General features: G+C 37.8%; 1 protein-coding gene across 1 annotated transcript; it reads left to right on the forward strand.

The window, feature by feature from the left end:
* The first annotated feature begins 11,709 nt into the window (after positions 1-11,709).
* On the forward strand, positions 11,710-17,204 carry LOC126752103 (lipase 1-like). The gene is made up of 5 exons (XM_050462667.1): positions 11,710-12,049; positions 14,532-14,709; positions 14,815-15,029; positions 16,384-16,662; positions 16,740-17,204. The coding sequence occupies exons 1-5, from the start codon at positions 11,927-11,929 to the stop codon at positions 17,130-17,132; spliced, it is 1,188 nt and encodes a 395-aa protein (XP_050318624.1). The 5' UTR covers positions 11,710-11,926; the 3' UTR covers positions 17,133-17,204.
* Positions 17,205-25,530: the final 8,326 nt, after the last annotated feature.

Here is a 25,530-nt window from a genome sequence, read left to right on the forward strand (position 1 = left end):
TCCTCCGCTAAGTAGGCTTAAGAAAGAGAAAAAGGGAAAAATTAAAAGATTAAATACCAGTTTCCAATATAATACTCAATATTTACAAAATGGAGTACTTTGAGCTATTTTTCAAAAAATAATAATTAATTTCTTTTCGTAGTTTGAAAATTTAGTGTCAGGATCTTAGATATTTAATGTTGTAGGGTACTGACCCCACTGGAATACATTTTGCATGTCTGCTTGGAATACATCCAATTTTCGCAGGGTCATCTAGTTAAATACACACAAGCATAGATCTCGACAACGACTTATACATATGTATTTATGAATATAGCTCAGCTGTCGCTCAGTGTTAAATGCATTGTTCAATTGACTGTCTATAAATTATGTGGCATGCAATGCATTAATTATGTCATTAACAGCTTATGCGAGCAATTCAAGCAGCCGCTTGTGTCTGTGCAATTGTACAGTGATGAGTTGGTTATGAACGACGCAAAAAAGATCCTGTGTCTGGTATGTCGGGTTAATAAATATGGGGAATTGTGATTTCGCATAATTTCCATAATAATTTATAATGTGGCAATAATATTCTGCGCCTCACCGCATTCATCGCACAACACGAAGTAGTTATAGGGTCTACCAACAAGAACGATATTATGTTAAAACACTCAAACTGGTTCAAAATGGGTTCTGTTTTGTTTTGTTATGAAGATAATTTTATATCATTTATGATTTGAAAAAAAAAAAATGTCAGACAAATGGCCACCACGGCTCCGTTTGCATATCTCCATCCGTTTACGCTAATTTTCGATGACCCAGTGCAGTGCAGAATTTTTGTTGGAATTGCGGACACATGCTTCTTGAGCGTTTCTAGAGGTGTTAAATCGCATGATATTGGCGGCAATTTCTCAAAATTAACGAGTCGCAATGTGTCCACAATTAGACGTGATATATGAGGCTGTGCACCAACTTGTTTTAAACAGAGCTTGTCCGCATCGATGTTTTCAAATTTGAAGGATGGCGCGATTATGCCGCCATACTACAATCTGCACCAATTGGTCAGTTTTTGGGGCTGGAATTGCGTTTCCTGAACCACACAAACATTTGTCTCACATTAATAGTGACAATTTTGTTTGTTGGAGAAAGTCTTAAGCCAAAATTGGGACGTGAATCTGCGTTAAAATCTTCGATAATATTCAAGCGTTGTACCAAGGTGAACGTTACATAATGAAATTGGAAATTGGAATTGAGCACACTGATAAAATTTGACACAAATCTGTAAACAAACATAACCGTCGCGAGCTGTCAAAGTCAAGTCATCCCTGTTAGTAGACGCTGTATGTAACACTTAAAAATTATCAGAGAGACGAGTTGAATCAATTCAGGGGTTACATGTGTTTCCACGTGTAAAAAACAACATTTTTTCAAGAATTTTTTTCTCATATAAAAAATTACATATTTTTTTAAAATTTTTTATTGTTTCAAACAAGGTTTTTGAAATTTATGGAAAAAAATATTTCAAACTCGGCTATTGCGTCGCCATATCCGGTGACACCTCGGAAAAAAATGCGTCGGCTTTGGCAGGATAACTCCTTACGGGATCATAAAAAGTGAAAAAATACGTGTTTTAGTTAAAACTTTGACTTAGAACTTGGACGAAGAAAAAGAGACTGAAAATTTGATTTTTGGTCGACTTTAAAAAAAAATTTGAAAATTTCGCGACATTTTTTTTTTTTCAAATAGTTGTAATAGAAAAAATCCTCCATTCAAGTCTTTAAGAATTATATCTCAAAGACCTGTGTAAAATTTCATGAAGATTGGTTGAGTAGTTCTCGAGAAATCTTGCCAACCAACTTAAAGAACACAGTTTCAAAAAAATGCGTTTAAAGACGGGGCACTTAGCGTAGCTATCCACGAGTGCACAAGTTCTTAAGCCACTACCTCCGAAACTATTACTCGCATCAACTTGAAAGTTTAGGACAATATTCCAGAGGTGTTGCAAAATTAAATACGATACTAAAAAATTGTTTGAAACCCGTAAACCCATGTAACCCCCTCAGTCACGTCCGTCTTTCTGTATATATGCAATCTAATCACTCGATTGTTTAGATATTGATCTGAATCTGTAATACATGTCCATTTCATCTCAAGAAGCTGATCAATTGTTGGAATCACTGATGTCGGACCGCTATAACATTTAGCTGCCACACAAATTCAGCTGTGGGCAAAAAATAGTAAGACTGTTTAATTTAAATTTCGCGCGAAAACCCAATCATCGAAATTAATTTCTTATGTAGGTTGATATGACTATCAGTGACATCTGCGCCAAATGTCACATCAAAATAATAGTTAGAGTTTAGTATACGCTTGTCTTTCTGACAAAGTACATAAAGTGCATTCGGCGATTTTTTCGAGTGAAATTATTCAACAAAGAAGTTCCATTAAATTTTGTATGCGGAATACAATATCTGGTGGTGAAACATTCAGAATGTTGGCAAAGGCCTTCGGTGAAAATAGTTTGTCGCGAGCACGTGCTTTTGGTTGGTACAAATTATTTAAAGAGGATCGAGAACGCGTTGACGACAAACCACTTCCTGGACAGCCATCAATATCAACTGATGATCAACACGTCAATGAAATAAATGAATTCGTGATTGAGAAGCGATGTTTAATAGTCAGAGATCTTACTAGTATCGTTGGAATATCGGAAGGATCAGTGAAAACCATTTCGAAATATCACTTGGCCTTAAGAAAACTGAAAACACGATTGGTTCCAAAATCACTAAACTTTTTCGAAAAACAGCGTCGGCTTAACGTCTGTGAAGCAATGCTTTCCGACTGTCAGGATATCATGAAACATATTATTACTGGCGATGAGCCTTGGATCTAAGCTTACGACCCGGAAACAGACGAACAATCGGCCGAATATCGTGGCAAAGGTGAGCCGAAACCGAAAAAACCACGTCAAAGCAGGTCAAAAATCAAGGTTATATTGAAAGTTTTCTTCGATTATCAAGCTGTGGTGTACTCCGAATTTCTTCCGACCGGCTAAACTGTCAACAAGAAATACTTTTTGAGTGTTATGCGTCGTTTGCGCGAAACTCTTCGTAAAAATAGGCCGGAATTATGGGCCGACAACTCTTGGTTTTTGCACCACGACATTGCATTGATTCTTCGTCAATTTTTCGCCAAATTTTCAAGTCATGTCGTGCCGCACCCATCTTATTCGCTTAATTTAGCTTCGTGTGACTTCTGGCTATTCAATAAACTCAAACCACCGCTCCAGGCAAACCGATTTGAGTCAATTGAAGACATTAAACATGAATCGCATTGAAAGCTATTCCGGAAATTGACTTGAACAACTGTTTCGAGTATTGGAAGAAACGTTAGCTCCAGTGTATTGGTGCCAAGGGCGTTTACTTTGAGAGGGACAACATAGATTTTGAAGAATAAATCATGAATTTTAAAATTATGAACAAAGACTTATTATTTTTCTCTCACAGTAGTATATTTCAGTAAGCGCCTATTTATTCATTAAACTTAAACTGATGATTATAGGGTTTAAAAATTCAACCAACGCCCCTCGGTAACTGTAGAAAAAATAATGCAGAAATGAATAAAAAAATGCAAAAAAATGGCATTTTAAATGTGGCGCTCAAACACGAATTTATGCAAAATTAAATTAATTTGCGACAACAACAATCACGGAACATCAAGACTGCCTCGTTGACGCCCTTGGCCCACCGACACAATCCAACAGCCGTGCAATAATCATATGGAAATGCAAATGCAGCACCAGGAGTGTTAAATGGGTTTGGTGCGGGTGCCGAATACTGTTACGTAATGAATTGTTTCGAGTGCCGCACCGCGCACTGTCAACAGCAGATGTCCTTCCTGCGGCTGCCAATAAAGGTGGTTTCGCGGCTATCCACACCCGAAGTAGTGATGGGTCGCTTATGCATTATGTATGTGTGCAAACAGACAATGGCATGTGGATGAGCGGTGAAGCGGTCTCTCGATGTTGGTATGTATCTCTGTTCTTAGCGCTGTCATATTGTGGCTGTGTGGCATTTCAGTTTATTGCTCCATTTTTAAATTTGCATTGCTTTTGTTTCGGCACTCACATAAATTATGTACTTCACTTTATTATTTCATGTTTTATGATCACCAAGATTCGAAAAGTATTCGCTAAAAAGAAGAAGAAGCAAACATGCAATGTAAACACGAAAACAAGAACCGAAACAAATACGAAATATTTCACAAAAGAGCTTGATTTTAATCGGTCAGTTTGTGTGACATCTATATATATTATAGTGGTCCGATATCGGCGGTTCCGCCGAGTTTACAAAAGCGCATCAGTCGTTTTTCGTTTTCGCTATTTGGTGCCAATTCGAGATACCAAATGCAGCCAGGTCCGTCCCCACCTAATCTCTAAAATGAAGTGGAGGTTTTCCTCTTTCCCTGTTTCTCCGGCGAGCACTGCGTTCAATACTCTCAAAGCTGGACTGTTTTTATCCATTCGGACGACATAACCTAGCTAGCATAGCCGCTGTCTCTTAATTCGCTGAACTCATCGTTCCATGGACTGCGGTATACGCCGTTGTCAATGCGCAAAGAACTATGAATCTTCCGCAGAACCTTTCTGTCGAAAATTTTAACGCCGACTCAACAGCTGATGTCGTCGTCCATGCTTCTGCACCATATAGCAGGGCGTGAATGATGAGTGACTTGTAGAATTTGTATGGACCCATGTGTAGAAGTTCACGCAAGTGAGTGAAGTTCTCAGAGCGCCATTCACTTGGAAGTGGCCGCAAACGAATCTTCCGGTCTTAGACCAACTATCCTCTGGGTGGCCAAAAAACCTTCGTTCGAAGGCGAGCTAAAGTGAGAAGGCGAAACGAGAATGATGAGTGACTTGTAGAATTTGTATGGACCCATGTGTACAAGTTTACTCAAAGGAAACTTCTCTGAGCGCCATTCACTTGGAAGTGGCCGGAAACGATTCTTCCGGTTTTAGACCAAGTATCTTCTGGGTGGCCAAAAAACCTTCGTTCGAAGGCGAGCTAAAATGAAAAGGCGAGCTAAAGTGAGAAGGCGAAACATTTCTCCCCAACTTCATATTCATCTCATCGCATTTTAATCAAATCATACGCACAGTTTGTATATCTTTAACCAGTTTATGGGATCTTCTCGCACTGGCTGCTTAGCACTGATGCTCCTAGCAGCGGTTCTACGGACTACCTGCCAAAAGAAGATGTTTGTCGCGCGTACCCAGTGTCAGTTTCCACTTCATAAATCATAAAGTTTCACTGTTCGTTCGCTATGGCATTCGCACGTCCGTCGGAGATATATACAACAACAATACTTACTAAGTTATCAACTTAAGTTGTATGCAATATTACAGCACACGTTGAGGCTGCAGTCGTGAATCTACAACAACAATGTAAATAGTTGCTATTGTACATTTTTTATTTATCATTTCGTTTTCATATTGCATTGCCTTTCTTTTTCTCACTTTCAGCTGTCACGTTTGCATTCTTCAACAACCATAGCGACACCTTCAGCGTCCGACTCCGCGAAGTCAACTTCTGGTGTAAGCCGCTTGACTGTAACAAAATTTGTGATAGCGCTGCCGGCATCACAATTTAAAATTAAAAGCGTCAACACTTGGTGCGCGCAATGAACACGCTCAGGGACTATATTCTTAACTTTATTTTTATTCTTCTGAGAGTCAAAAATAAAATATGTCGAAATGCAAGTAAGTAAGAACAAGCAAAAATACTAAACTCGGCTGCATCGTGGGTATAATACTCTTCCCAAGTTGAAGATCCCGCATTTATCATTGGATAATATTCGAACGAATGGACCACATCCAGCAAGCACTGAAGAAAATATATTAGTCGTATATGAGAGTGTACACGAAGGCTGTTGAGAGGCGATTCGGCGCCGTTCGCAGCAACACGGACTGACGTATGAAACGACTTGCCGCATTTTACGTCGATATCTTAAATTGAAAGCATACAAAATACAGCTTCTGCAAGAACTGCAGTCGTACAACCTTCCCAAGCCATATCGCTTCGCTTTAGCCCATAAAAGTTCCGAGAAGCCAGAGCTCAATAAGTATGTAAACAATCAAAATTCTCGTATTTGGGACCAAGAGTAACCAGAAGAGTTTCAAGAGCTGCCATTTCATCTAGAACAATAACGGTTTGGTGTGGTTTGTTAGTCCGTGGAATCATCAGTCCATATTTCTTCAAAAATGATGCCGGTGAGAACGTAACTGTCAAGACGACTGTTATCGCGCCCTAACAACCGACTATTTGATGCCTGGAATTGAAGTTCGTGATCTCGGCGACATTTGGTTTCAACAAGACAGCGTCACTTCCCACACATCGCATCAATCAATGGATTTTGAGAGAACACTTCGGTGAGCAAATATCATGATCGTATGATATCACATCGTTAGACTTTTTCTGTGGGGGTAAGCTCTAAAGTCTATGAAATTAAGGCCTAATAAGACATCACGCTGCCATTCGCCAGTTAGCAGTCGTAAAGCCAGAACGAGTCATTGAAAATTGGGCCAAAGAGTGGATCATCTGAGACGTAGATGCGGCAACATTTGAAAGAGATAATCAAAATATTTTCATGGCAAAAAATATTCTTTCGAATGATAATAAAAAGTTCCCATTAAATTTGGAGTTTCTATGTTTTTTCTTTAAAAAAGTAGGGAGCCTCGAAATGGATCACCCTTTATAATTATTCTTCATGCTATAATGCACTATCAATTTTTAGAAATAGTATTTCACTTTTTCATAAACAAAAAATAAAAATGAGTCTTGTTTTACACGAATTAACCCTGCTGCCCCTAAACACAAAAGTTATAACGGGCAAAGTAGATATTTGAAAAACAATTTCGTCATAAAGACCTTTGAAATTTGGATATCTACGAGGATCGTTATCCAATCATGCATATGTTTAATCAAGATATCAAACTCACATTAAAAGGTAATTTTGTCACACAGCATCCGCCAGAGACCCAGATCACGCTACTAGAATTAATTATGTTATAATTAATTATTGGCCTTCAGAAGGCTGTCGGATAATTCTGTTGAAGCAAACACTTTGTTTGATGACGAGTTAACGGATACTGCCCTAGGAAAACCAACCATCAATGATTGGATTGCTAAATTTAAACAGGGAGAAATGAGCACCGAAGACGGTGAGCACAGTGACTGTCAAAAGTGGTTGTTGCCGACGAAAATATCAAAAAACTCCACAAAAACTCACCTAGTGTGAGCCGCGCGGGCTGACTTTTGACCAAAAACAACGACGAGTTGATGATTCCGAGCAGTGTTTGGAGATATGCGAGCGTAATAAACCTTAGTGATTGGGTCGATATGTGACAATATACGAAACATAGCTCCAACATTTAACGCCGAAGTCCATTCGACAGTCGTTCGAGTGAACTGCACACGATGAACATTGATAAACGCAACAGTCAGCTGGTACGATTATGTCGTCTTGGGATGCGCATTAAATAATTTCTGTTGACTACCTTAAAAACGGAAGCACCATCAACAGCGCCCAATACGTAGCGTGATTGGACCATTTGAAGGACGAAATCATTGGAAAACAGCGGCATGTGGAGAAAAAGTAAGTGCTGTTTCACAAAGGCATTGGATGTGTCACAAGTCAGTGAAACTTCATGAATCGGTCTTGGAATTGCTTCCACATCTACCGCATTCTCCAGATCTGAACCCTACAACAATTCCTGTTCTCAGATCTCAAAGGAATGCTCGCTGTGAAGAAAGTTTCATCGAATGAAGAAGCGATCGCCGAAACTGAGAACGATTTCGAAGCAATGAATAAATCGTACCACAACAAGTAAAGAAGAGCTAAGTTCGTGTGTAATCGAAATTGTTACACTCTTGCAACTTGCAAGAATCAAAGCCCGAGAAATTCCTTTAGGAAAATATGGCAGTTGAGCGTAGTATTATGCCGATTTTATCTATTTTTGCCAGTAACACATACTATATAATGTTCCATACTAAAATCATGTTCCTTGGGTTTCGGTAAGGTACCCCACATACAATCACCAATCATATAAAGCTGGTTGTTTGACAGTCCCGATATTAGTTATATGTGGGCTAGGTCAAGTTTTCGCCTAATTGTATCTATTTTAGGCACAAAGATACACTGTTAAGAGTAAAACACACTCTCTCATTTTCAATGAGATAACTCATAAATTGACCGATATATGCAGTATAAAGTTACCAGAAGTTAGAAATTTGTATATTATTAATACAGAGAGATTATCAGGAGAGGATTTTCTCTGAATTTTTATTGCATATTCCATACATTGACCTATATATTCGGTCAAAAGTCAGATATAGATATTGGAGTCCGAATTTCCGCTATTTGGGGACTTGAACAGCTTTAGTTGGATTTGTGTATTAGTGCAAATTTGTATCCACTTACATATATCAATTGCTACTTGAATGGACTCGGTTATCTTCCGATTTTAGCCATTTTTACAGTTTAGTGGCCTAGCGCATATGTAGAGTAGACCTATTAGAGTGCTTGGCAACGCCTATATTTTCAAAATTTTGAGCCCACAGGTGAAGAATGGTATCGAAAAGTTTGATTGTCGCTATAGTCAGTGTATCACCCTTCAAGAGAACTTTGTTGCATAAAAAAAAATTGCGCTGTCTATCTGTGTAAGTGAACTTTGATTAGTTTTGGGCAGAATAATCAACTTCATTAAAATCGTATTAAAATTAAGTGGCAATTTGTGCCAAAAATCATGCAAAATCAGTATTTAAATTGAAGTTAAATGTGGCCGTGGTCAGCAATTAAGCTAAGATAAGAGGTGTTTAGAGAAATTACCTTTAAATAGTAATCAATGCGAGTGGTGCTGACCGGAATTACATCATCTCATTTTCACTTTAATCTAAACATATATATATATACATATATACATACATACGTAGAATATATCCCTTACTTAGCTGGAATATCGATGTTTGTGATTTCGCTGTTGCTTTGATGATTGAAGCGATTGAGATCAAAGCAAATATGAATGCACTCTTCGCATTTCGTAAACATAAGATGAGTCGCAAATGACTAACAGATTTTTTGAAGGAATTCTGAAAAGTGTGCAAAACATCGCGTAGTACCATCAGCATTGTCGGAGAATTTTGTAATAAGTGCAATGCACACACTTTGTTAAATATAAAGATATACATATAGCACATCTTAGAAAGTAATAATCCGAGGTAAAAATATAAAGATTTTCGTATAAGCTTTTTGTATTTTTGTTATTCAGAGAGGAATGAGACTTGTGACATGATCATGAGTTTTATGTTAAAATTTTGGCTTATAAAATATAATCCAGTCCACAATTGATTAGCTTAGCAGGGTGGCTTTAGACCCACAGAATCCACCATAGACCAGATTTTCATAATACGCAAAATCCTGGAGAAGTCTCTTGACATAAGGATCGACACCCATCACTTTTTTGTTGATATTAAAACCGTTTTCGACAGCACTGACAGGAGCTGACTATTCAACGCCATGTCTTGGGCTCCTTACGAAACTTATACGGTGACGTCAAAATCGGGAAAGACCCCTCCGAGCATTTCATTACCAGACTACGTTTTAGACAGGATGATTTCTTTGTGCGACTTCTTCAATATAATGCTATAAAAACTTAAACGTGGCGCTAATTTGAACGGCAGTGGCACTATCTACTCTAAAAGTACAATGTTGCTGTGGTACGCAGATGATATTGACATCGTAGGCCCTAACAAATAAGTCGCCAGCATTATAAAAACATAAAATCCATGCGACATTCGAGAGTGCTCATAATATTAACATATATTTATTGTTTCTTTTTTTCAAAATATTGATATACTATTTTAGCATAGTTATTTTATTAGTAGCTCTCTTTATTGTCTCGTTCGACATGAAAATAAATGCATGTCACATAAAATTTATTTTCTTATCAGATCTATTAAATATGACGCGATCACTTTGCATACTTGTAAGTATGTACAGATGTTTTCAATAAGAGCGATATGATTAAAAATAACACACTAATTGTTAAGATAATTTAAATGTTTTTTTATTTATTTAAATGTTGGTCGCGGCTATGTCCCAGATTGTCCATCCACGTTAGACTTTACATATTCTCACAGGAAAAAGTCTAACGATGTGATATCACACGATCTTGGTGGCCTATCAACCAGACCAAAACGTGAAAATATCTGTGCACCGAAGTGTGCTCTCAATAAGTCCATTGATCGAAACGATGTGTGGGAAGTGGCGCTGTCTTGTTGAAATTAAAATGTCGCCGAGATGACGAGTTCCAATTTCAGACAGTCGTCGGTTATCATGGCGCGATACCGTCATCATTTTTGAAGAAATATAAACCGATTATTCCACCAGCCCACAAACTACACCAAACCGCCGTTTTTTCTGGATGAAGTCGCAGCTCCTGAATCATTTCAGGTTGTTCTATGTCTTAAAAGCGACAATTTGGCTCTTTACATACCCACTGAGCTAGAAATGGGCCTCATCTCTGAAGATTTCAAATTAGATTCGAAAACGTCACATCTTCTTGCAACTTTTCAAGAACCCCTAAAGCGAAACGATGTCACTTGGGAAGGTCGATCGGTTTTAGTTCTTGCATAAGCTGTAATTTGTACGCCTTCAATTTATGGTCTCGACGTTAAATGCGCTAAGTCGTTCCATACGTCAGTCCGATTTGGTGCGAACGACGCTGAATTGACTCTTCAATTAGGTTGAATATTATCCAATAATGAAGACTAGGTCTCAAGTTGGGTGATGTTTCTGCGAATAGTACGCTGAGTAGGACAATTATGTTGACCATAAATTGAGCGAAGCGTGTGAAAAATATTCTTTACAGAACGTGAATTTACGTATTAAATTTGAGGGATTTGTAAACGTTTGTTAGGCGTAAATCCTTTCATGAAGAAATGACAAACAATACAGAATAAAAATATCATAACAGCTTGACATGACTCACACGTGAACTGTCCGAAAAAGCTATCGAAAAAAGTACCTTCACTTGTTTCACCCGTTGGTAGTGCAGCTGTGATTGTAAATAATGAATGCAATACTGCATGCCTTTAATGAAGATAGCCTTTCCTTACTTTCTTTCTTTTCCATCCGGTATGGGAATTAAAAATTAAAATATATCTTTTAATTAAGATTTGCTGAATTACAAAATAAAGTTAATTAATATGTTAATTAAAGTTTTTTTAATGCATTGTTTGTAACTCTGCGTAACGGGAATATTGAAAAGTTGTACTTTTGTAAATTAACAGCTGATTTTGAAATTTAAGTGCAAGGGTTACTTATTGTGCCAAAATAAGTACGAAATTTAATCTTAATGTGCCTTAGATATATATCAGAGCACATGTACATCATTAATCAATCATTAAAGTAATACAGTTTTGAATTCTTTTTTTTGTCAAACTAATTTTTAATTACTTTAATGGTCGAAGCTAATGACAAGTAAACGAGCTTTAAATATCGGTACTAAAATCTGCTTTAAATCATATATTGTGCATATGTTTTTTAATGTATGCATGTGTATATGTTTATATTTAAATACCAATAAATACAATATAGCCACATACCTACATATAGTATGATGTACGTGTGTAATTATTTAGATGAACTTCACTCGCCGTGCAAGTCAAGCTCTCACAGTGTTTTTCGATTTCAGCGGCGATACTTCAAAACATCGGAAAATTTGTCGCATGTTTTTAAAATATTTCAAGCGAATCATAGCCGTGAAAATGTAAAGCGTGAAAACAAGTACAATAGTGTAAAAATACAATAACGGATTATTAAATAATTTTAAAAGTTTGTTCTAATATCCAGACAAGAAAGATTTTAAAACCGAAAATCCAACAATATGTTCCACTTAATCACACTTAGCAACACTCTACAATTGATGTGCTTCTTCGGTGTCGCTATAGCGGGTTATATGGAAGAGAAATATTCGGCATCGGTGATAGAAGATAGTGCTTTGGATATGGTTAGTAAAAACCCGAACAACTTTCTGTGTATAAAGCTAGAAAAATTGTGGAACGTGTGACTTTGTTTTTACAAATAGTGCTAGTGACAAAAAGAAATATATAAATAATATAATATAAATATTGCGACAAAAAAGCACCCGGAAATTGTAATTAAAAAAAATATTTTTCTACGTTGGTATGATTGCCCTTAATTGCAATTCCAAGTATGAGCGCGATCTGTCAACCAGTTTGTTTACAACAACTGTTTAAGTCGGTACACCTCAGTAGTGCGTTGGGATTCTTACAATGGATAAAAAAATATTGAACAAAGAATTTGCTTCGAATTTTGTATATCTAACCAAATTCGTGAGAGGAATCCTTGCGAATGTAGGCAAAGGGTTACGGTGATTCAGTTCTATCAAAAATAAAAGCCTACGAGTGGTACTTAGCCTTCAAAGACGGTCGAGAAATCGTTGAAGACAGCCCACGTTATGAACGATCTTCGTTCTCTTCAACTAATGAAAATATTAAAAAGTTGAAGGATATGGTGCTTGAAAATCGTTAGGCAAAGGTTTGAGAGATGGCAATAGAGTTCGACACTTCTCGCGAGTCCGTTCGAACGATTTTGGTTGTTATTTTGGGTATGAAACGCGTTCTTGCTCGATTCGTTCCGATAAAGCTGAATTTTTTCATGGAGAGCAATATAACTGCTGATGAGACATGGGTTTATGAGTTTGAAATGCAAATAATTCCAAAAACAAACACGCCAAAGCCGCCATATTATCAAGGGAATGATGGTTTTGTTTTTTTTTTATTTTTTTTTTGATATTCGTGGTTTGGTGCATCATGAAATTTGCTTTGGAGGGGCAGGCGGTCAATGAGGAGTTCTATTTGGCCGTATTGAGGCGTTTGTGAGAGAATAGCCGTTGAAAACGGCCGGAATTGAGGTAGAATAGTTCACAGATTTTACACTATGATAATGCACCATCGCATCGCGCCAAGATTGTGATCCAAATTAAAACCAAAAACGCAATGAATACCATCGATAAAGCACCGTATTCACCAGTTTTGGCTCCGTGTGTTTTTTTATTGTTCCTCCAAACTGAAATTGGAAGCCGTTTTCAGTCGATCGTGGAAGTTTGGAACACTCATAAGAAAACGTCGAAGATGCTCTACAATAGAATAGATTGTCGGAACCCGCTGATATCGGACCACTATCAATCAAGTTCTTGCATGAAAAATTTTTTCATTTGACGGGATATCTTTACGAAATTGGATATAAGTTATTGTCCAAAAAACGGTACAATATATGATATGATATTGGGTAGTCGAAAATGTCCTTTCGTATTTCTTATCAAACTTCAACTTATTTTTTTTTTATTTTATATTAAGAATGAATTTTAATGAATCGAATATGTAACATTTTGGTCGACCACCTTTTCACATTTTTCCACTACAAACATTATTCCATCAGTGTAAAACTTTTCTGGTTTCTCGGCGAAAAACTGCGACAAGTTATTTTCACAGGCTTCTGTTGAAGCCAACTTTACTTCATTAAGGGAGTTCTGCATTGATCGAAACAAATGGTAGTCCGATGGTGCAAGGTCAGGGCTATATGGTGAATGCATCAAAGCTTCTCAGCCAAGCTTTCCCAGTTTTTGCCGAGCCATCAAAGATGTGTGTGGCCTAGCGTTGTCCTGATGGAAGACGAAGCCCTTTCTGTTGGTCAGTTCTGGCCGTTTTTTTCGATTCTTCACTTGGACCATTATTGTCGTATTTGATCCACTTTTCATCTTCTGTTATGGTTCGATTTCATTTCATTTCAGCAAAGAATCGCAGATGTTAATTCGGTCCATTACATTTTTCACAGACAATTCTGTTTTTGTAGCCAGTTTTTTTTAAATGGTTCAAAACCGTTTGATAATGAATGTTAAGTTCCTTAGCGATGTCATGGCTGCTTATGTGACTATCTTGGTCAATCTTTTCCATAATTTTATCGACTTTTCAACGATAGGTCGACCAGAGCGAGGTGCATCTTTCACATCGAAATTTCCAGAACGGAAGCGAGCGAACCATTGTTGTGCTACACGAACTGATACAGCATCGTCTCGGTAAACTTCACAAATTTCATTGATGGCTTGCGTGCATTCTTCCCTTTTTTATATAAAAATTTCAAAATAAAGTGAACTTCTGAATTTTTTCACTCATTTTTGAACAGCTGTAACTTTTTTCAACTTCCCCGAATTTAATTTTTTTTTGGTTAAATGAAGCTTAAAGCAACTATTGAATAAATACGAAAATACTTTTTCGACTATTCAATATAATGGTTCGATCTGCATAATTTTTACAGGAGATGCACTGACCGATCGGAATCAAGTTCTTGTATAGAAAGCTGTTTTGTTTGTGAAGGGTATTTTTTGGTGCAACCGAAGTTAACGTTTTTGCTGTTTTACTTTTACTTTAAAAATAATTAATGTTTATATTTTACCTTTCCATGCATAGTTGGGACTCACACGAAAGTATCACTACCCTTTGGAAAGTCACTTTGTCACTACCGAGGACAAGTATATTTTGCGTCTATTTCGTTTGCCGCGTCCGAAGGCGCGACCCGTTTTTCTAATGCATGGACTTTTAGATAGCTCAATTACTTGGTTGCTAAGTGGCCCGTGGGCGGCTCTCGGTGAGTACCATAAGCGTATTCATAGTTTTAATGTAGTACATCAAATAAACGATATACAAGTACAAATATATTTTATTATTGTTGCGCATTTATACATATTTTCAGGTTACTATCTGCACGATCTGGGTTACGATGTATGGATGGGTAATGCACGTGGCAATTTCTATTCTCGCAACCATACAATGTATAATCCGGATGTCGACAAGTCATTTTGGCGATTCAGTTGGCATGAAATTGGCTTTTATGATTTGCCTGCTTCGATAGATTATGTTTTGAACAATACGGGCTATGATAAAATGGCATATTTCGGTCATTCGCAGGTCAGTTTTTAGTTAAAATATTGGGTCTTCTTTGTTTTCTGTCAAACAAGCAAATCATTTATTATGTGTAACTTACGAAACGTCGCCAAAAAACCCTCGACGGCGGTTGCGATTCTTTTAATACACAAAGCTTTGCATTCACAGAAGATAATTTATAGTTTCTTCTTCCTCTACCTCTAGGCAGGTTCTAAAATAGTCGTTGTATGGTATTTATATTCCCAGACTGCTGGCGTGTCTATCAATCAGACAGTGATCTGTTGGCACTCCTACTTGAGTTCTTATATCATTCTTTTTGAATTTAAATAGTCGGCATGTGTGGCTTATATTCCATAAGCAATTGAAGGGTTGACTTCACCGAGCCTCAGTTATATTTAAAACATTTTCAATTAATTGTCTACAATGCATATAAATTCCCTCTTTTTCACAGTATAATACATCTGCTTTGCAGTTACCATGAATATCAGTATGTCCTGTAACCCACTTCTCTCACCACCTTCGATGAAAGCCTAAGGGACTTTCGTGATTTCAAAGCCGCTTGGCTATCTGGGGGCCTATTCTGTAACTCGATTCGAAAATGTATTCTATTCGAAATTCGGATCTACTTTATCATTATGCGAAAGTTGTACCACCCTGTGCCAGAAAAAATACGTCAATATTCGTTTTTGCTTTCTACAACTCAAAAGCTAACGAATATTTTATTCGAAAATTGGCTTGAAAATCCGAAAATCGAGTTACAGAATATAAAAAATCCGAATTCGAGTAAATTGATTTTCGAATCGAGTTACAGAATAGGCCCCCTGTATATACTCGTAAAAATATATTCTTTTGTTGTGAGAATAAAAAAGTTCTCTTGGTCAGATTAATAGGGGTTTCTTTAATTGCTCTGATCTATACTTGGAAGACACTGTAGTGGTCTGGCGTTTGGAAGGCGATTCTAGTATCTAATTTTCCTGAAAATAATCTAGTATCCTATTTGAATGCGAATAAATCGAAACCACAATATTTATATCGAAATATAGAGGTTCTCTTTGGGTTATGGAGATAAGGGCGGCATATTTATAATTTCGAGTTGGCATCATTCGAACTCCCAAAATTTTAGTTATTTAATTTCTTTCATACTAGAATAAAATACCTTAATTGTGAATATTTTATTTTTAAATGATTAGAATGCGCATAGAGTCACTGCTTATTCCATCTGATCAAATTTGACCCGGACTGACAAAAAAAAAAAATAATTTTCTCGTATTTTAATACAAATCATTATTTTCGCCTTGAAATATACTATATGTGTAAATACTTTGATATAAATTTCTAAAAAATTGTCGCTAAGTATGCAAACATTTTTTTTTTAAAGGGCACCACATCCTTCTTTGTGATGACTTCTATGCGTCCAGAGTATAATGAAAAGATTACCATCATGAGTGCACTGGCACCTGTGTCCTATATGAAAAATGTAAACGCTCCTTTGCTGCCGATTTTAAGAAATTTAATGGCTGTATCCGGTAACGCAATTACCGAGTTTCTGCCACGTAGTGAACTGTGGAAAGCTTGCTTCCGCTCCAAGATGACCGAAGATACTTGCTTTGATTACATGTATCAGTTATTAGGAAAACATTCCAAAATGTGGAATGCGGTAAGTCAAAAATAACGAAGTTTTCAACTAAGTTACAAATTATCAATAAATACTATTATCTTTTTTCCTACACTCAGTCTATGGCGCCAGTTTATATGTCCCATCTGCCAAGCGGTTGCAATCTGAAGCAATTCAAACACTACGTGCAACTTATCGACTCTGGACGTTTCTGTCAGTACGATTACGGACCAACGGAAAATCTCAAGCGCTACAACAGCTCTCAGCCAAAAGACTATCCCATCAAAAACATCACTGCTCCGATCGCGCTATATTATACCTCCAATGATCATCTTAGCGGTTATAAAGATGTGATGCATCTATCCAAAGAGCTACCAAATGTTGTCGAAAATCACCTTTATCCGTATAAGAAGTGGAATCATATGACGATGATATGGGGTTTGGAGGCACGCGAATTGACTCATAAAAATATGGTAGAGTTAATGAAGAAATACGAACCACAATCCATGTAACGCATAATTATATAATGTACATTTGAAAGTTAAATTGTAGAAATATATTAGTCTTTTTGTGTGCGATATGTTTTTAATGTTTTACTTGCTATATGTACATAATATTTGCAGAGGAACGGGCAATGGAAGGAATTCACTAACATATTTAATTTGATAAATGGTTTGCTACTCCTCATAGTTGATACCAGCCGCCATGGTTTCCAAGCTAAAGCTAGGTACTACAATTGAGCATACCTTGAGTTCGATCCCTTGTGCGACCACTTTTTTTAAAGCGTCACATATTTTGACATTCTTATCACGAAAATTTTATGACTTTTAGTAAAAGATGTTTTTTTAGACACGTGTTTTTCAAATAGTTTAGTTTATTATAAAGATAATGGTTTGCCTTTATGTTATGGAAAGGATTTCGGGCTAGAATGAACTTCAACCGAGAGCAAACCTTTAACAGCAATTGTAGCTGTAAGTCGGCAATAACACGGCGAATATTTTCTTCCAATCGTCACGACTTCAACTGCGTAGACAAACGATTTCACAGAACTTCAGAAAAAATAGTCTAGAGGCTTTAAATGGAACGTCCATGTCACAGGAACCAAAGGTCGTCCTCAGCACCATCATCCAATTCTCCATTGACTATAACATTAGGGCCGGTTTTTTGTGAACAAATATGGATTAATGATTTCCCCTTTCAAGCAAAAGTAAGCTTCAATGCTAAACAAAATTTTGTTGTAAAAATTGGGATAGGAGGCTATAGAAGCTTCTTACACTGGTTAGATTTTGTAAGTCCACAAACTAAGCTCCTTTCGTAAAATCTTCCAATAAGTGGATGGGCACTATTCCACTTGATGCGCGCAATGATGGAGGTGTTGTTGTCGTAACGATTATCTAGTCGCCGCTTGGGTGGAGAGATTCATGTTGATTGTCAACGAAGTAATCTAAGGGTAGGCCTAGGAATCATGCTTTTTCGGCGGGGTGGGACCATAACTTGAGTTATTTTAGATAAGTGAGGTCCTCTGGCGACGAAGTTGGGCAAAGCTCTTTCTAAGTTCTCGGGACAACTCGAACTCATGGTCTGATATGTTGGTTTAACTCCAAATGGCAGTCGGTGAAGGAGTTGATGTTCACTTGAAATGGCGGTCAGTGCTTGTCTGAAGTTTGTTGCGTTTGAAGTCTGGCCAGCGTACTTTGCCAAATCATCGACGTAGTCAAGTAAAAGGCCTCTTGATGTACCTAGGAGGCGGCTCAGCTTCCAGCATACGACTGCAGAGATGGTTGCCAAAAAAATTTTCCAGCAGAAACTGCATAGAAATGCTCGACAGATACGTCTGCATTTATTCGCCGAAATATCGACTGCTGGGCAATTAAAATTTTCTCTGCTGGTTTTAGACTAAGATAACCTCATTTCGGTTGCTCGAATTACCGATTATCCTTAGGCCATTTGGGGATAAGTATTTTACGTGGAGCGCTGAATACCTTATTTGAATAAACTTGCACGATTTCGCCAAGCATGATTTTCAAATCGTGGCTGGGGGCAATTCTTATAAATTGGCAAACCAAACTGAAGACTTTGTCAATCGTCCTCCTGTCATTCGAAAAACACTGCAAAACCAACGATATGTTGAAGAACTTCGTACGTTACGAAAATCATCCGTTATTGGCATAGAAATTAATGTCTGTTAGTGTAACGACTATGTCATCTGAACATTATTGCCAACATGTTCCTTTGATATCTTTAAAATGCCTTTAAAGCTATTTCGAACAGTCTTATTTTACGGATTTTCAAAATAATTTTTTTCTTTTTTTTTTTTTTTTTTTTTTAATTTTAGTATAACTCCAAAGCTCGAAATCAAATTCCTGTGACGTCCTCGTCATAAGAAGCAAATCTTGCAACCTATACTTTCCGGCTTAAAAGTCTTACACAGAGCACTGTAATCACTATACTTGTGTACCGATCTAATGGCAAATGCAGATACATATATTTCGAAGAAGTCACGTCTTTAAGCAGTAAACGTAGTATTTACCTGAATTTACCGAGTATTTGTTGTTGCTTAGTATTGCAGCCCAATTATGCTGTAAGAAGCAAAATGTTTGCCAAACCCTTGTTGTTGTTCGCTGTGTGCAGCATTTAAATAAAGTCGATGTACTAAGTTGGCTTACCGAAAGCCAGAGCACATTAAAAGCTATCAACTAGCACAGCTAATGTTGTTGTTATGTACCTTCAGCCAAATATACAGTATATGTAAATATGTGTAGATGTTCGTAATTAAATAATTACTTTCCTGATGGCTTACTTCAAGGTGCGTGTGTTTGCTGTTGTTATGCCAAAGGTTGCGCTTTTCGGTTTGAGACAAGTATTTAATGTAATGAGGCTTTGCTTTGTTAAGACAGAAGTGCCCAGGGATGAGGTGGGCGTAGCTGTTGCGGCTGGATGTGGCAACTTATGACTGCTATTTACACAATTCTCGCAATTTCTCCTTACTCCTCGCACAGCAATACACCGAGGGCAAGTAGTATGTATTTAGAGTTTGTTAGCTCGGCTTTGACTTGATGGCCTGATTGCTTACTTATTTGCCACTGTTTGCTTACTTAACTGTAAACGTCACTGTCAGCGTGTAACTAACTTTGGAGGGGCGCAAAAATTAAGTGCTACTTATAGCTCCGTAGAGTGCCACTTGTCGCTGGAGTTCGTGGATGTTGAAGTGGCATTGCATAGTGGCAATGCAAAGTCGGATTTTTTTCTTTTGCTAAATTACAATGGAAACTGAGTGCTATTGGAAACTTTTGCATACGATTTCGAAACCGTAAGAGTCCTTTAATTAACAAATAATTCTCGTTTGAAAAATTTAATTCATCGAAAAAATGGGAGCACGAAACTCATACATCAAAATCGCATAGTGACGGCTTAATATTGAATTCCGCTTAAGCTGGCAAGAGTTGGGTGTTGATGCATGGACGTACTGAGCGACAGTGGCAGCTGTGTGAGCATAGAAGCTCATATGTTTCCGTGCATGTGTCGCAAATATACTCCTACCATACGCTTCCCTATGCCACTCAGTGGCCGAATTAAGTTATTTGTTAACGTCGCTGCCATTGAGCTGTTCGCCAAACCTTCCAACCAACTGTCCGGCTTTCAACTGTCACTTTGACAGCCTGTCACTGCTTGGCTGAAATCGAACGAATTGATGGCCAATCGTTGCTTCAAATTCTACAAAAAAAAATTTCAGATGTAGCATGTTGGTGTCTTTAAAAGAAAACAAATGCGTCAACTGCTGCAAGCTCAAATCCAGATTTTTTGTTATAGTTTATTATTGAAAGCGTTTTAAGTGAAGGATTATTTAAAGGATATCTTCAATTATAGGTGCCATAAGCGACCGATAGAAACATTTGTTTTTCCCCGATTCAATACCGCTAACTAGAAGAATCTTCATACCGTTAAGGGGTAAAGCCAGTCTAGAGCCCTATAGAAGTGACCCTAATTTGTCAATTTAATCAGGGAGACACGAAACAGGAATCGAGTTTCTTTCTTTCAATACTCGTATTTTTTAAACATGTAGTCAAGGTTTAAAAATCATAATTACCTGTAGTGTCCGCATGTACTCAGAAAGCAACCGAATGAGTCCAACAGTATCTGCTGAAAACTTACATAGTGAGGCCCACATTCTTTCGCCCAAGAACTTAATACACTCCTCTCCATGGAGTTTCTGCTGCGATGTTTTTGTGGAAACCATCTCTTCAGTCGTCTGCTGGAAGCGGAGCTGCCTCCTAGGAACATCTTTTCGTGACTACGTCGACGATATCGAAAAGTACGCTGACCAGATTTCGGACGCAACAAACTTCAAGAACATCAAGAGGTATTTTCTGGACTACGTCGACGATATCGAAAAGTACGCTGCCCAGATTTCAGACGCAAAAAACTTCAGGCAAGCAGTAACCGTCATTCAGAGTGAAGCCATGAACATCACCGACTCCATCATAAGAGTGACGTAGTACTTGGAGTCAAACCACCAGCTGCAACGGGTGCAGATTGAGCAATGTCATTGTTTTCAATGAGTCCTCACGTGACTTTCACCACATCTTTACATGTCCAACGAACTCCGTTCTTCTAACACCCCATGATCGGACCTCGTCGAAATAGTACGTTTCTTAGCACTACCATTAGATGATTTCGATCGCAACCCTGAATCTTTTCACCTAAGTGCGGACTACATAACCGCTACAGCAACAATAACATCCACCATTGCGCGCAACAATTGGTGCTGTGCCCAAACACCTAATGAAAGACTTTTCCGAAGGATCTTGGTTCGTCGATTTGACACTATAGTGCACGAGAAAGCTTTTTTTTCCATTCAATCAATTGAGTATTATCTTTTAAAAGTAAAGTGTACTTTAAGCCAAAATATTTATTGCTGCTTTGAAAAGCCCAGACTGACTTCGCCACTTAAAAATGGATTAAAATAATTTTACTTGAAGTTCATGTTGTTAGAAGAAGAGAATAACTTGATTTGTATACACGTTGCAACTACGAAACCGTAACGAACATAGGTTTTCACACATCCTATGGCTGTCGACTTCGCGTATTTTCAATTAATATTTTTTCCGAATGCGAAAATAACTAAATTTAGGCATTAAGTATAAAGAGGAATTTTGGATTTTCGGTTCTAATTAACAAAGCGGTTCTTAAAAAAGCTTCCACAATGGTTAGCACTCACAAATCTTTCCTCATCTAATCTGAATTCTCGAAATATTTATTATTTAACAGTAGCAGTAGCTTCCTGGGTGTCCGTTGAATGAATGATAATGGGTGTTTTTTTAAACGTGTGAAAATCGCCTAACAGAGTCGGTAATGCGAGCATCCATGGATCGGTTTTGTACCACATTTACTTTGGTGGATTATGCGTGTCCTCGAAGCAAACTCAAATGAGTCTGCGTCCATTCACTTTATCAAAGATTTTTTGGAAGGATCTTGGTTTGCTGTTTTACAAAATCCAACTCGTGCACGAAGTGAAACTGAACGAACATCACGCGCGGTCTCAAAACCAGTTGGCCACCGAGCGCGATTTACACAAAAAAATTTGGTTCAGTGATGAAACTTCCCTTTGGTTGAATCTGTTGCTATGGTCCACAAGTCATTGTTGGAATGCCGTTACATCCTTAAAAAGTGACTGTTTGATGTGCTCTTGGGCAGAGGGAATCATTAATCCATATTTTTTATACATTATTAATGAAGACGGCCATAATGTTACAGTCAATGAGGAACACTATAGAGCCATGATTAATAACGTTTTCGAGTTTCGTCTGAGTTGAAGGATGTTGATGCCATCTTTCTGAAAACCATAAGGCTAAAGAAATACCCTTTATATAATGGATAAGCTGAGTAATAAGCTGAAAAACATACTTAAATGACATACATTGTGACAAAAAAGCACCCGGAAATTTGAGTTTAATTCCTCGTGTAAATTATATTTCAAAAAAATGTACTTTGCTAAGTTGGTAGGACTGTCCTTGATTACTATGCCAAATATGAACGCGATCTGTCAACCAGTTTGTTTACAACAGCTGCTTGCGTCGGTACACCTCAGTAGTGTGTTGCGATTTTTACATTGGATGAAAATATCGAACACAAAATTTGATTTGAAATTTGTATTCCTAACCAAATTTCGTGTGCGGAATCGTTGCGAATGTTGGAAAAGGCTTATGGCTATTCAGTTTAATCAAAAATACAAGCCTACGAGTGGCACAAAACTTTCAAAGGCGATCAAGAGATCGTAGAAGACAAGCCTCGTTCTGGACGACTTTCGACCTCTTCAACTGATGAAAATAATAATAAATCGTCAGGTAAGTATTAGAGAGATGGTAAGAGAACTCGACGTCTCTCGCGAGTCCATTCGAATGATTTTGATGAATATTTTGGGTATGAAACACGTTCTAGCCTACTCATGCCGATAAAGCTGAATTTTTCTCGCATCGAACCACGATTGTGATCGAATCTAGAGCCAAAAACGCAATGAATAGCATCGATGAACCAACGTATTCAAGCTGATATTGCCGCCCCGTGAAACCCGTTTTCAATCGATCGAGATCGAGATAAAACAAAATTCGCTGAAGTATCTGAAGGCTTTGCAAAATAGTGGCGACGACTGGAAAAATCGTGGGTATAGGTGTAAGTTTTACATCTGGTGGGAATTACATGCTTTGAAGGCGACAAAATAAGTATTGATGCATAATTAGAAATTTTGCGTTCTTTTTACAATTTCCGGGTGCTTCTTTGTCACAATGTATATGACATATGTATATATGTGTAGATTTTTTAATCAAGTTATTTATTTAATTTCTAATTATCCATTTGCAGCGGTATAAACTTCATTGACTTTTGATTTCAACAATCAGTGGCTGAGCAGTTAGCGGTCAACAAACGCTGACACCACCGCACTTCCCAGCGGCTGGCCATTTACCAGCATGTCAGTGGCAGCAGTGGCACTCGGCTATCACCGACACTTCATGGCCTCGGCAGCAAATTCATTTTGACCGCAGATATTTGCGGTTTTCATCTTCTTCAATGTCGGCTGCAAAGCTGTCGACTTTTTGCCTTTGCAATTTATTCATTTACTTATATGTATGTGTCTGTATGTATTTTCCATAGATATACTACAAAAGGTGCATACATTAATTTTTTACGATTTTTGTTTTTGTTTTTGCAATTTCTTTGTTTTACTTACTCTATTTTGTTTGAGTTCCTACAATTGTTGGTGTGGCTTTAATTTATTATTTAAATTGAAAAGCTTTGATGTTTATCCAACGCTGTGCAGTGGCGTATCAAAGTGCTGCGAGCGGGAGAGTGTGGGGGCTGGATTGGCTGATTTCGGTTAGTCGGAGATTAGGCGAGCCTCTGCCAGCGTAGCAAAATCAATTGAGAAATAATAATGAGCTATCTGGTGGTTCTGCAATCACGCAGTTCGGTCGACCTCAAATGCGACTATAAGTGAGCACACAAACATACACACGCACAATACATGGATGGCACTGTCGCTTGTTTAGAAATACCTGGAGGTTATTGTGTACGGTTGCTTTGCAGCCGTTTAATTTTAGCTGATTTCGCTTTGCCTATTATTGGCCTGCGGTCAAGAGCTTGTTTGCCTATCAAAGTGGTTGCGAAGGCCAGTTTTCGCAAATACATTAAGGATGTCCTGTTAAATAACAAACACAAACATAAAAAGCACACTCATTCGTGTGATTTGGGGTTCGTGAACAGAGCTTAAGTTAAGTCTGAGCTATATTCAACATCTACTTTACTGACTATAACGGAGACAAGCACATCTGGCAATTCCCTACTATGTGATATATGTGCTTTAAAGCACCGTGAGGTTTGGCCACGTATAACAGGTATTCACCTAAAACACAGTGAAATTTGTTTCATACCCGATACGTGTAATGAGTATAAAGGGTCCAACTTCTGGTCAGTAGTCCAGAGCATTATGAAAGCTCAACTGGTAGTAGTTTCGTTTCGGCTACTACGACCCTTCGGGGAGTATCGTGGTGTTTGTGATTATTATCCGAAAAAGTGATGAAATTAAATTTTGTCAGTTCAATGTGGAGTTGCCTTGCAACCGGGTGCGTGACTCAAAGTACGGCAGAAGTTTTAGATATGCCTCGAACTCTGTCATCTGGTTATTGTGTCCACACTGCCAATTGGTACTGAAAAATGCCTGTCAATTTCGGGGCACTGATCAATGCATTGATACGATCCGCTATGCGAATAGTCAGAGCTCGACGTGGCTAACGGTATAACGGTATAAAATCACATGATCTTGGTGGCCAATCGACCGGCCTAAAACGTGAAATTATTTGCTCACCGAAATGTCCTCTCAATAAATCCAGTAATCGATGCTATGTGTGGGAAGTGGCGACGTCTTGTTGAAACCAAATTTCGCCGAGATCACAAACTTTAATAACAGTCGATTACGACGATTACGTTCGCACTAGCATAATTTTTGAAGAAATATGGACCGATGATTGCATCGGCCCCCAAATCACACCAAACCGTTGTTCCTTCTGGATTAAATGGCAGCTCTTGAATCTCTTCCGGTTGCTCTGCGTCCCAAATGAGTCTGAAATGGGCCAATCGCTGAACAAAATTTGACTTGAAAACGTCGGATCTTCTGGAACTCCTCAAGAGCCCAGGGGGCCTATTCTGTAACTCGATTCGAAAAAAAGTTTACTCGAATTCGGATTTTTTATATTCTGTAATTCGATTTTCGGATTTTCAAGCCGATTTTCGGATTTTCAAGCCAATTTTCGAATAAAATATTTGTTAGCTTTTGAGTTGTAGAAAGCAAAAACGAAAATTGCACGTATTTATTCTTGGCACAGGGTGGTCCAAATTTCGCATAATTAAAAAGTAGAT

The sequence above is a fragment of the Bactrocera neohumeralis genome, chromosome 3, assembly GCF_024586455.1.
Source record: "Bactrocera neohumeralis isolate Rockhampton chromosome 3, APGP_CSIRO_Bneo_wtdbg2-racon-allhic-juicebox.fasta_v2, whole genome shotgun sequence".
NCBI classification, from domain to species: domain Eukaryota; kingdom Metazoa; phylum Arthropoda; class Insecta; order Diptera; family Tephritidae; genus Bactrocera; species Bactrocera neohumeralis.